The sequence below is a fragment of the Petaurus breviceps genome, unplaced genomic scaffold (genome assembly GCF_028583685.1).
Source record: "Petaurus breviceps papuanus isolate PSGF00001 unplaced genomic scaffold, PetGlider_PUasm1.0 90842, whole genome shotgun sequence".
In the NCBI taxonomy this organism is placed as follows: domain Eukaryota; kingdom Metazoa; phylum Chordata; class Mammalia; order Diprotodontia; family Petauridae; genus Petaurus; species Petaurus breviceps.
The window spans coordinates 21,280,031-21,293,778 of NW_027187358.1; the positions used below are offsets into that span (position 1 = coordinate 21,280,031).

Consider the following 13,748-nt stretch of genomic DNA (forward strand, 5'->3'; position numbering starts at 1 on the left):
GGGAGAGACAAATTGAGATAAATTATCTCATATAGAAGAGGCAAGGGAAAACAGTTACAATGGAGGGGAAGAACAGGAAGGCAAAAGGGAATGAGTCAACCTTTTTCTCATTGAATTTGGCTTAGGGAGGGAATGACATACACATTAAACAGGGTATCTCACCCTACAGGAGAATAGAGGGGAAGGGGAAGAAAGGGGGGATAATGAAAGGGAGGGCATGCTGGGGGGTAGGGAAGTTGGAAGCACCCACTTTTGAAAAGGGATAAGATCAAAGTAGAGAATCGAACAAATGGGGAGTGGGATAGGATGGAAGGAAATATATTCTGTCTTTCACAATATATCCACTGTGGAAATGTTTTGCATAGCTACACATGTACAACTTATATTGAATTGTTTATCTTCCCAGTGAGGGTGGGTGATGAGGGAGGAAGGGAAAGAATGTGGAATTCAAAGTTTTAAAATCAAATGTTTAAAATATATATATATATATATATATATATGTATATTACTATTATTTTACATGTAACTGGGAAATAAGATATATAGGCACTAGGGCATAGAGATCCACCATGCCCTACTGGAAAGTCGGAAGGGGGATGGGGGAAGATATGGGAGAGAGCAGATTGGGGGAGGGGATATTCAGTGGTATCACTGTTTTGGGTTGGTGGGTAGGGAAAAATGGGGAGAAAGTTTGTAACTCCAAATCTTGTGGAAATGAAAGATGTAAACTAAAAAATAAATAAATTAAAAAAAAAAGAATAGAGTATTGCTATGTTCAATTTCACCAGTACTTATAGGTAAAGCTTAAACAAGACAAGGTCCCTACTCACAAGAATCGTAAGGTTCAGAAGGGAGACAAGACACAAACACAGATTAGTATAATACACAGAGATATTTGTTACATCCTTTAAAAAGATACCCAAAAAAATGTTGTGTTTCTAACAATAAGAATATAAATAAAGGTTTTCTGGTTGAGATGGCACTTGAGATGAGCCTTAAGGGATGGGTTGAGGAATTCAACAGTCAAGAAAGGGAAAAGGTGAAAATTCCAGTCATAGTAAACAACTTGAACAAAAATACAAAGAAAAAGCTTGGAGTGTATTCAAGAATTAGCGAGCATTCTGGTTTGACTAGGGCACAGAGTATGAGAAGGGGACTAATTTGAAATAAGATTGGAAATCAAGATAGTGACAGATTGCAAAGGGACTTAAATTCTTTGACAAAGAAATATGAACTTTACTTGGTAAGTGACAGAAGCCACTGGACATTTTTGGGCAGAAATATTATATAATAAGATCTAAACATAAGGAAGATTTGTCTGAGGCTATATAAAGGATGGACTGACAGGAGGAAAGAGTAAAGGCAGGAAGATCTTTAAGGAGGTTACTATAATAGTTTGGTCAGGTGGTAAAGTAGACCTAGCCTGGGATGATGCCAAAGGGAACAGAGGGGAGAAAACAAATTAAAATGTTGTGGAGAATGACTTGGCAGGACTGGATAACTATTTAGAAATAAAAAGGAAAGGAAAGAATAAAAAATATTATCAAGGTTTTGAACACTATTGACTTGGGTGAATACTGGCATCTGACAGAAATGGTGAAGTCATTAATGAAAATATGAAAACATTAAGCATCAGGATCCTTTTGAAATAATTAAAAGCATACAGTGCACAATAGATAAATGTTACTAAACACGGGTTACTCATATAGGCTTTCATAAGCACACTTTGAAAATGGGATGGACATTCTGGAGAACAATTTGGAACTAGGCCCAAAGGGTTATAAAACTTCTCCTACCCTTTGATCCAGCAGTACCATTGCTTGGTCTACAGCCCAAAAACGTTCAGCAAAAAGGAAAAGGACCCATTTGTATAAAAATATTTATAGAAGCTCTTTTTGTGGTGACTAAGAATTAGAAATCAAAGGGATGCCCATCCATTTGGGGAATAGTTAAACAAGCTGTGGTATATGAATATAATGAACAATAGTTCATTGTGCGATAAGAAATAACAAGAAATAACAAGATTTCAGAAAAACCTGGACTTACATGAACTGATACAAAAAGAACCAGGAGAATGTTGTACACAGTAATAGCAATACTGTTCAATGAAGAACTATGAATGACTTAGCTATTCTCAGCAGTACAATGACCCCAGACAATTCCAAAGAACTAACAATGAAGCATACTCACAGAAAGAAGTGATACTGTTTGAATACAGATTGACGCATGCCATTTTTCACTTTCTTTCATTTTTTTCTCTTATTTGAGTCTTCTGTGCAAAATGATTACTGTGCAAATGTTTTATATAATTGCGCATGTATAACCTATATCTGATTGCTTACCATCTCAGAAAAGGGGACGGCAGGGAAGGAGGGAGAGATGGAATTTGGAACTCAAAATTTTAAATAAAAATGTTCCCCCAAAATTGGAAAAAATAAAATAAAACAAACCAAGTTTGAGATGATGATGTTCCACTGGACTTAGAGAACCTTTCAGACCTGATCGACCAATACTAATAATAGGACCACTATAGGTATAGTTTTATTACAAAACATTCTACATAATTTTCCTTTGTTAACTCTGTACATTTGTTTTCTCCATTAATCTAAGGTTTGCATGTTAAAAAATTACAAAAAATTATGAAAACACCCTAAACTGAACATCTACAAAACACATTTAAAAACTGTGATTTTCTAACCACTATCATGACATTGAGGTTACAAGAGCCCTAAAATGAGCAATCAGTAAATATGTTGGAGGAGGAACCAGTACAGTTCAGTTCTCCCCCAAAAGTATTCCAACAAAGACCTATAAAAAGAAACCCAAGGAAGCATCAGTGATCCTCATTTTCCCAGTCAACATAAAGGGAAAAATAGAGGTCCATAAGTACTGGACACTGGATCTAGCAAGGAAGATACCAGCAGAGTCTTCAGTGAGGAAACTGAAGTAGGACCTGCAGCTGTGAACAAGGGCAAGAAGTAGTCCTGATACTGTGTTCTCTGTGTTAGGTTTGATGCTGTACAGGTAATAGAAAGAGGAGTGAACTGGAAGAGCTACATCAAAGATCCTGTAGGATTTAGGAAAGAACCTATAGCCACAATATGTCAAAGAACAATCTCAAACTGTGTGTTGGGCATGACTCTGGAATGGAATATTAAATTCATCCCAAAGCTGGGTCTGAATCTTGCAGCTAACTAACCAGGGCAAGGAGCTCAGACCAAGGGAGAGCCTACAGTTCTGTCTCTCTGAACCTGCAAAGCTTTCCAATTAGTTAAAAGGGGGGGAGAGGGTGGGGGGCCAGTGACAGTGGAGAGGAGCTACAACCAGGTGCAAGCTACATGAGTAAAGAGCTTGCAAAACTCAGATTAGGAGTACAACAATACATTTTTACAATAGATCATACCACTTTGATGGAATTTGCAATTCCCCAGACTAAGCTATTCCAAAGTTCCTTAAAGAAAACAGTACTTAATACCCAAAAAGAGTAGCAAGAAACCACAGAATATAAATCAGGAAAAAACAAGGCCCAGACATTTTCTCCAGAATTGCAAAAATTCTGGCCCTAACTAAAGCCCTAATTGCAGGAGCAAAGATGAAAGAATAAATAAACAAACAAAAAATAATCTCACCATAAAGAACTATTATTATAGCAAATCTGAAGACACAAAACCTGAAGAGAATGATTCCAAAACATCTACAACTCAAGGAAACAAGGACACAAAACCTCAAGGAAAAACACAGCTTGGGCACAAGTTTAGATATAATTACTAAAATCAATAAAACAAAACTTTTAAAAAGATTTTTAAAAAATGATTTTATAAATTAAATAAGAGTTTTAAAAAGAATTGGGAAAGAAATGAGTGCTTTCATGGAAAGATTCTGAAGAATTCGTAGCTTAGTACCAGAGGTAACCTTACCCATGCAACAGACTTCTTGAAAATTAAAATGGATAAAATAGAAGTTAATGACTCCACGGGACAAGAAATATGAAAAACAAAGTCAAAACACTGAATAAGAGAAAAAAGTATTAAGATCTCAAGTCAAAAACAATTGACCTGGTAAAAAGATAAAGGAGAGATAATTTAAGAATCACTGAGTTACTTGAAACCATAATCATAAAAAGATCCTGGATATAAAATTTCAAGAAATCATAAATGAAACCTACATAGATATATTAGATCAAGAGGGCAAAGTTAAAATAGAAAGATCATCAGACATCTCTTGACAGAAATCCCAAAATAAAAACTCATAATAATGCCACAGCCAAAATCCAGAGCTTTCAGGTCAAAAATACTACAACGGGCTAGAAAGAACAATTTCAAGAGCCACACATTTAGGCTCACACAAGATTTAGCAGCTGTCACAATAAAGGAGCAGAGAGATTAGAATATGATATTCCAGGAAGCAAAAGTTATAAACTTATAACCAAGAATAATCTACCTAACAAAACTGAGTATACTTCTATAGAGCCTTTAATGAAATAGAAAACTTCCAAGCATTCCTAATGAAAAGATAAGGGCACAGTAGAGACTTTGACAAAAAAACAAAATAGTCAAGAGAAATAACAAAAGGTAAAGACAAGTGAGCAACTGGAAAGGATTACACAAGGATGAAGTATTTTCCATTTTAAGAGAAGATAGGAGGCAATTGTCCTCCCATAACCCTAATGTCATTAAATAAGATAGCATGCCTTGGAATGATTTTGTTATATTTGATGATCTTAAAGAAGAAAGGAAAAAAAAGGGAGAAAGTAATACTATAGAGAAAAAATGGGAATGAAGGGTGGGAGAATTTATCCCATATAACTGGAATAAAAAAAAAAAAACAGAAGACTATACAAAAAAGCATCAAGGGCTAAGGGAAGCAGATAACAGTTAGACCTTACTTTCACCCAAAATGGTCACAAAAGGGGTGACAAACAAATACATACACACACACACACACACACACACACACAGTTGGGTGCAAAAATGCATTTAACTCAACAGAAACACAGAAGGAAAAAAGCATAAGTATGTAGACTCAAGGAAGGGTTAAGCATAAGTATAACAAACTAACTTTGGAGAAAAGAAGGAAATATTTAGCAAGTGAGGTTTTAAAGGAAGCAGGAGGAGGAAGAGGAGGAGGAATACCATTTTTATACAGTGCCTATATATACAGTGTAAGTACATATAGTAGATATAATAAATTATGATTATATTATATGTAATAATATATATATATATATATATATATATATATATATATATATATATATAGCCTACATAGCAAGGCACAGAGATAAGCCCTTTACAAATATTACCTCATTTGATCCTTATAAAAACTCTGGGATGTAGAAGTGCTATTGTTATCCCCATTTTACAGTTGAGGAAACTAAGTTAGATAGAAGTTAAGAGACTTGCCCAGAGCCACACAGTAAGTATATGAAACTGGATTTGAACTCTGGAAGATGAGTCTTCCTGACTCAAGGCCTAGCACTCTATCTGCTGTACCACCCAGTTAGAATAGAAAAACTGTAAAATACACTTAACTGAAGGGTAGCAAAGATAATGCATTAATATCAATACTTACCAAATAATACAGCATTTAAATACTTAAAAGTAAACAAATAATTAACTTAAAAGAAATTCTAAATGAGGTACAAAGAAAAATATAAAGTAAAACCATAATAGCAGGACATCCCAATGTGCTCCTTTCAGACCCAGATAAATCTAACCAAAAACCAACCAACCAACCAACAAGAAAGAAGTTAAGGATCTAAACAGAATTTTTTAAAAGCTAGATAGGAGAGATCTCTGGAAATTTCTGAATGGAAAGAGAGACAGATCACGTACAGCATAAAAACCTCACAAAAATGCAAAAATCCAGAAATAATAAACATATCTTTCCTGATCATACTACAATAAGAATTGTATTCAAAAAAGAACTATTAAGAAAAGGACTAAAGATTAATTTGAGACTAACAATCCTAAAGAATTGGTGGTCAAGGAACAAATCATAGAAACAAGAGATAATTTTGTTAAATATAATGACAACAACTGGACAATACACCAAAATTATTGAGATGCAACCAGGGCAGTCAAGAGGAAAATTTATATCTCTAAACACTTTCATCAACAGGAGACAGAAAGAACAGATCAATAAACTGTCCATGCAACTTAAGAAACTAGGAAACCTATAAATCTTAAAACCCTAATTCATTACCAAAATAGAAATTCTGAAAATCAAAGAAAAGATAAACAAATCCAAAAACAAACAAAAAACAAAAGCACTGAATTAATAAATAAAATTAAGAGCTTTTTAAAAAAAAAAACATGCATTGAGAGGTGAAGCATTTCTAGAGTGGGGAACATACAACTCCATCTTTCTGCTTATTACAACTCTACCAATCTCACTGTCAAACAAAATATTGGCTCACATTAAACTATTTTTATTAAAAAACTGTTGTTTTAAGTTTTAGTTTTTGTTTCTTCCTATTTCAACAACCTGAATTATGAGTCACTGTTTTTCTATAAAGATTTTAAGTCAGAAACATACCAACGAAACAATTTACGATCTGATTTCCTAATTTATGTGATCAAGCCAACTGAATGATTAAAATATTTTAATGGGGGCGGCCAGGTAGCACAGCAAGTAAGAGCACCGGCTAGATGATTAAAATATTTTAATGGGGGCGGCCAGGTAGCACAGCAAGTAAGAGCACCGGCTCCAGTGTTGAGAAGACCTGGAGATAGAATCCCGGGCTCAGACACTTAGCACCCACCCAGAAACACCTGGCCGTGTAACCTTGAGCAAGTTACTTAACCCCAATTGCTTAGGGGCGGCCAGGTGGCTCAGCGAGTAAGAGTACCGGCTCCAGTGTTGGGACGACCTGGAGATCAAATCCTGGGCTCAGACACTCAGCACCACACCCAGAAATAACTGGCCGTGTAACCTTGAGCAAGTTACTTAACCCCGATTGCTAAAAAAAAAAATATATATATATATATATTTTAATGAACATAATGACAGAAGAAGAAAAATTACAAAGCAACATTCCTAAGTGGGGAATATGGCTCCAATGCTGTCCTTGTCAAGCAAAAACTAAAAACTATATAATAGGCAAAAGCGTTATTATAAATTTGTTCTGGTATTTCCAAAAATAAATCTCTTACTGTCTCACAGAAAGAAGTGTCCTTTCACCTTTCTAATGCTAATTCCTCTCTTATGCCCTTGATCTCATCTCTTTCTGTTACTCTTAAGACTTGATTCAGCAATTATCTGCAGTCTCACACTTCTTTAATCACTCTTTCCCTCTGCCTACAAATACTGTCAAGTACCCTTTCTTTAAAAAGTGTGAACTTTCCTTAAACCCTGGTACCCTATCTAACTATAGTGTTTCCCCATAATAAGACCTATCCCGAAAATAAGCCCTATTGAGATTGCTACTGTAGTGAAGGTGATCCCCTGCGCTACACGCTACATTACGGTACCCTCTGTATGCACCGTCCCCCCCTCACTCCGTGAAACGCACCCGCGCTCCGAACTGCATCCAATCAGAGCTGCAGCAGTGAGCCCGTCATCCTGTTCTTCCCCAGTGATTTGCTTGCTGGCGCCATTGAGAGCAGTGCCGTGGAGGAGAGCTGAGGCAGGACAACATAAGCCCTCCCCTGAAAATAAGCCCTCTGGTGTTTTTCTTTCCAAAAAAATTAATAAGACAGTGTCTTATTATCGGGGAAACACGGTACCATCCTCTTTCCTTTCTTTCACCAACAAATGTCTCAATACAGAAGTTATCACTTCCTGGCCCTACATCCTCACTCCTCAATTATTCTAAACCAGATTCTGTCCCAGATCCTTTGCTGAAATGGCTTTCTTAAAGGTCAATCACCTCATACTTGCCAAAGACAATGGCCTTTTCTCAGATCTTCCTTGACCTTTATCTCACAAAAATCTGACTGTTTAACACTCCTTCTTTAGTTTCCATTATACTATGCTGTTCTACTTCTCTTCCTCCTTTTCTGTCTTCCTTCCTACCACTTCATCCCTAATTCCCTAAACATGAGTATTGCACAATGGTCTGATCTCAGCCCTCTACTTTTTCCTTTGGTGATCTCTATGGCTATGACTTCAAAATTATGTTCTTTCAATTGACTTCCAAATATACAGCTTCACTCCTCACCTCCTGAGGACCAAGTTGCCTTCTTTACATCTCCAACTGGATTGTCCTGCTGCCACCTAAAATTCACCATTTCCACAACTAAACTTTTTATTTTATTCCACAAACTAGCCCTTTCTCTTAACTGCTCCATTTAGAATCTTAGCATTTAAAGCTAGAAAAAACCTATTATTGCAGATATCACGATATTCCTAGGCATCTAGGCTTAAAACTAGAATCATCTTTGATTCTTTCTTTCCCCCCTGTCAATTCTACTTCTGAAATATCCCTTTATGAATCTCTTCTTTTCCACTCACAATGCCACCACACTACAGCAAGTTGTCATCTCCTGTGGCCTAGACAACTAATTGATCTCTTTCCAATTCATCCTTTGTGCAGTTGACAAAGTCATCTTTCAAATATGCAGGTCTGACCAACTACCTTTATTGTTCAAAGACCTTCATTAATGCCCTATCCTGGTAGTCAAGATCTTCAACGATTCGAGTTGTATTTCATGAAAAGTCAAAAAAGAATAACCATTCCCATCCTGCTCTCTTCCATTTCCATATATATTTGTGAAGGTAATCCTTCTACCTATATCTGAAAAACATGCCATCTATATATCTTCACACACTGAAATCTCTTTTTTTCCTCAAGTCCTACCTTCTCCATGAAACCCTCCCTGATCCTCCATCACTCATTAAGCAACAGTTATCCCTCTTTCCTCAATCTCTCATTGTTATACTCAGTGTACTCCTCTTATATACTTATCATATCCTTAGCTGTATTACACAGCTATTTGTGTATACCTCTTACCCCATACTATTAGCAACTTGAGGGAAAAGGCTATGTCACCTTTTAACTTTTTATCCCCAGGACCTAATACAGTTTAGTGCACATAGTAGGTGCTTAATAAATGTTTATGGAATGTTGAATCAATGAAGGAAAAAAAATAGGTAAGAGAAAAAACATGTAGAAATACCAAAGACAGTCCCTGGACTTATTCCAATAATCTACATCAATTTCTGAGAAAGGTTAAATGAGTAAAAATGTTTTTATTTTGCTAAAGATAGAAAACTATATGTGGCAATCTGACCCAGGATTAATTATGACCCATAACCTGAAGAAGTAAGGAAACACTCAAACACATTATTATTTAAGTAATATTCTATTCTTCATCCTTGACTGCCTCAATCTGTGCTAAATGAAACATTAGCTCTTCAGTATTCTTGGATTTCTTTTCCCTTCAAAACCATCTGGCTCACCTATGTCTTTATTCATAGCTCTGGCAAGGTCTTCAACAGTCATTCCATTCCATACCTCTACCTCCTGCTGTTGCTTTTTAGAGTTCTTCCAAGGTAACTTAGATTTCTGTGGTCTTTCCCCCTACAAAAAAAATGCATATAGAAAGAAAGAAATCTAAGTGACACAATTAGATTATTTGTGGCTAATCTTTTTTCATACAATAGCTACTAAATTCTTTTCAAATATATATTCCCACAAATAATCTGATCTTCAGACTGAAAGTAACATGTGACATTAATAATTTAGAACAATATACACTGTTTTTAATGTAATAAAATGGGAGCCTGGCAGCAGAGAGTGCTGGACTTGGAATCATGAGAAACCTGGGTTCAAATCCTGTTTTTGAAAATTACTGGCTGTGTGACCACGGGAAGGTTAACTTTCTGAGGCCCATTATTCTCATCTGCAAAGTGGGAATAATAGTTCTGGTAATAAAAGGTTACTGAGGAAATTAAATGAAATAATACATAATGCTTTGTAAACTTTAAAGTACTATATTAATGCCAACTATTTTCAGTATTTCTGGCCAACTGAAATTTCTCTTCTTCCCCACACCCCCACCAAAAAAAAGATTACCTAGAATGCAGCATTTAAAAGTAAGGAGTCTTTAAATAACAAAATATTCAAAATTAATTTCTAAGAATGGCACTGGTTACTTTTATCTTAGTATTAATAATAAAGTGACTACTAAAAAGATGTTGAGTACCTTCTTTATATTTAAAAGCCTACACTGTGATAAAGCAACACTGAAGGATATATCTGTTTGCCAGGACTGTGGTACACATGGGGTAGTACACACAGGGTAAATATAGGAGGGCACAAGCTTCCATTGTACCAAACAAACTCTTCTTCGACACAGAATATGCAGCTGCCTGTAAGTGCTGGGAAACAGCATCAGATTTTCCAACTTCAGTATTATTCCTATGTTCATTTTCTTCCTACAAAAAAATGTTTCAAAAATCTTTAGTACTGAATATTTCAACTTAAAAAAAAATGGTCAACACAGACCTGAAATATATGTTAATGTAAACAAAAGACATTTCTCATATGTCAATTACAGTAGATATTTATGTAGTTTCATTTTGAAAATACTTTTCTAATAAATATCTTTTAATATGATGGGCTCTTCACACTAAACAGATTTATTTTAGTAATTCATGTCTTTTTAGGCCCATTCTAAAACAAACACAAGTCACCACCCTGTTTACTTCTGGATCTTTTTCTTTTAACACAGCAAAAATGCAAGGTTTTCAAAAACCTCCCACATTGTCCCCAACTCAGGAAACTAGCAAGAAATATCTTCCTTAATACCTAAGAAATAAAACCATTAAATTCATTCAGTAAATATATGAGATTGTACAAACAAGAAAGAAGAATAAAATATGAATTACAGGAAAAATAATTAGGTAAGAATGCATATGGAGGTGCCAAAGAGCTGTGGGCATTTCAAGAGTGATCAGAATAAGACATAACTAGTTGAGGAAGCCTTCTTTTCAGGCAATTCTTGAAGGAAGAAATTGTCACAGATTAGCAAAGAGAAAGAGGAAGGCGTGAAGCAGGATAAAATGATATAATAAAAAATGCGATTAGGAACTATAACACATATTCTGGAATGATAGCTAACATTTACACAGGCTCTTTGTGCTTTACAAATATTATCTCATTTTTCCCTCACAATGACATTGGGATGTAAATGCTATTATTAGCTTCATCTTACAAATAACAAAACTGAGGCACACAGAGATAAATGAGGCTGGATTTGAATTAGGTCTTCTGGATTTCAGGCACAAGGCTCAATAAGCATTATAAAATGACTGTCACCACAGAAATTTCTTGTTTCGAAGGCACGTGAGTAATCAACTAGTCCAGGGGTTCTTTTTTCCTTTTTAAAAATTTTATATTAATCTTTTAAATTTTTATTTTATTTAATATTTTATTTCCAAATTCTCTCCCTCCTTTCACTCCCTACCCCATCCATTAAGAAAGCAAGAAATATGAAAATGGTCATACATCTGAAAAAAACAAAAGCAAGAAAAATAAAGTAAAAAGAAATACACTTCAATCTGCCTTCAGGGTTCATCGGTTTTTTCTCTGGAGGTAGATAACATTTTTCATCATGAGTCCTTTGGAATTGTGTAGTCCAGGGGTCCCTTAATCTGGGGTCTTCAAACTAGGTTGTTGTTGCTTTTACTATTTTGATAACTGTATTTCAATATAACTTTTCCACTGCAATCCTATATGTGTTTTATTCGTTTGTTGTTTTTTTTAAGTCATCCTGAGGTGTCTGTAGTCTTCACCAGAATGTAGTCAAGAGGTCCATCCATGACACAAAAAGGGGTTAAGAATCCCTGATTTAGCCCAAATGCCTCATTTTACAGATGGGAACCCCGGGTCTTATAAGGTTACTAAGCTAATGACCAAGCAGAACAAAACATATGTATCTTGACTCTTTACACACAACTATGTTCACTTAAAAGATAATGGGGCAATTGGGTTGGAAAAACAGGAGCAGCAAAGCAGCACAGGTTAGCGCTGACCTTGGGAGTCAGGGAGTTCAAATCATTCCTGGATAAATCACAACCTCTCTCAGCTTATTTCCCCATCTATAAAATGGGGACAATAATAGCACCTATTTCCCAGGGTCATTGTGAGGACTGAATATGAGATAGCATAGGTAAAAGGCCCCGCAAACCTTAAAGTGCTAGATAAATGCTATTCTTGTTATTCCTGAAAACAGAGACCAGATGACAGAACGTTTGGGACTTCGGTCCGAAGCATTTTCGTCTGACCTTAGAGACAATGGGGAGCCGTGCAATTTGGGATTTGTGTGGAGGCGTGTTACTCGGCACTGAAGTCCAGGTTGGATCAGTGGCCCCTACAGGGACCGTGGTCCACGATGCAAGGTGACAGTGATCGTGGGATCAAGTTCACGGAGATGAACACACGCGGACACACAAAAGGAGCAGTTCGATGTCCTGAGATGTCACTAAATGAATATGGTGTCCAGCCAGGGCAGCAGCAGCTAAGCCGAAACAACACACAGATAGACAGAACAGGCGAACAGAGAAGTGCTGGAGCGGGGGAAGCAGGTTCCAGAGAACCCCTTCCGGCGCCTGAACAGGGTGCCAGTCCGTCCTTTATTGTGTCCCCAAGGTCTCTTCCGGAGGAAACCGGAAGCTCCTCCGCCCCAAGGCGAGATCTCTTTCCTCTTTGGCCACACAGGACTGGCTCCACCCGGTGCCCGAGACGCGCTTGCGCGCGCTCCCGGTAACCCGCGCTGGCCCTTAGTTCCTGCTGCTTTAACATCTTTTCCCTTAAGGTTTCCGCCCGACCGCCCCTCGGCAGCCTGTGTTGTCCTCTCTGGATCTCAGTTTCCTCATCTGTAGTGTCTTCCCCATTTAACTGTGAGCTCCTTCAGGGCAGGGAATGTCTTTTGCCTCTTCTTCCATCACCAAAATTTAGCACGTAGCATTTAATAAATACTTAATGACTGACTCTTGGAATTTCCACCTGGCTTTGCTCCTGGGACCGAATAGAACCTCTAATCCCACTTCCAAGTGACAGGTCTTCACATGGAAAAATTGCTTCTCTCCACGTTGAATATCCCCTGTTCCTGGAACCCCCTTGTATAATGCATGATCTCTCTTTGCTTCATCCTGACTACCTTCCTCCTGACTCCTTATCAAAACAGGGTCATGAACGAGCTGGAGGGAGGGGGAGAGAGGAGAAATCGCCTCACTTTACTGATCAGAAAAATGACGTCCAGGGAGGTTAAGTGATTTGATCCGGTTATCAATGATCTTCCTAAAATGTGACACTTAGATTGAAGCCAGTGCTCCGAATGTGACCTTAAAGACCAGAGTACAAAAGGGATTATCATTCTGCAATACTATGAGTTTAACACCCCTGCTCTTAAGAAATGCTCCTTTACTGATTTTGTATACAGTGACATCTTGTTTGTTTACTAAAAATGTCCTTCCACTTTTTCTAATATATCATAAGTCCAGTTAAAATTTATCATGGCATACTGTGTGAAGTACATATCCAAACCTCATTTTTGCCATACAATTTAACCAGTTTTACCAGTAGTTTTTAGTGAAGAGTGATTTAATTTCTCATCATTTTTTAAAGTATATGTTTATCAACACTAATATTTTATATCTTAGGTTCTATTAATGATTTTTTAAAATTGTGTTCTCTTCATTTACTTTTTGTCCATTTTCCAGTATCAACTTTTGTAGTTTCTGCTGTGTGGTACTATAGCAAGAGCAGTCCCCCTCGTGTAGCTTGGGAGTGGTGTTGTGTG

General features: G+C 36.7%; 1 protein-coding gene across 3 annotated transcripts in view; it reads right to left on the bottom strand.

Moving 5' to 3' along the window:
* The window catches only part of MTIF2 (mitochondrial translational initiation factor 2), a 46,459-nt gene extending 33,848 nt beyond the window's left edge, over window positions 1-12,611 (bottom strand). The window contains exons 1-3 of one of the 3 annotated variants that reach the window (XM_069071723.1): window positions 12,232-12,611; window positions 10,242-10,380; window positions 9,403-9,523 (exon numbers count right to left, since the gene is read on the bottom strand). In XM_069071723.1, coding sequence (XP_068927824.1) covers window positions 9,403-9,523; window positions 10,242-10,373 — 253 coding nt within the window. In that variant the 5' untranslated portion in view covers window positions 10,374-10,380; window positions 12,232-12,611. Of the gene's footprint in view, window positions 1-9,402; window positions 9,524-10,148; window positions 10,381-12,231 lie in introns of all 3 variants that reach the window. The other 2 variants (XM_069071722.1, XM_069071724.1) reach the window with 2 other exon arrangements.
* Window positions 12,612-13,748: the final 1,137 nt, after the last annotated feature.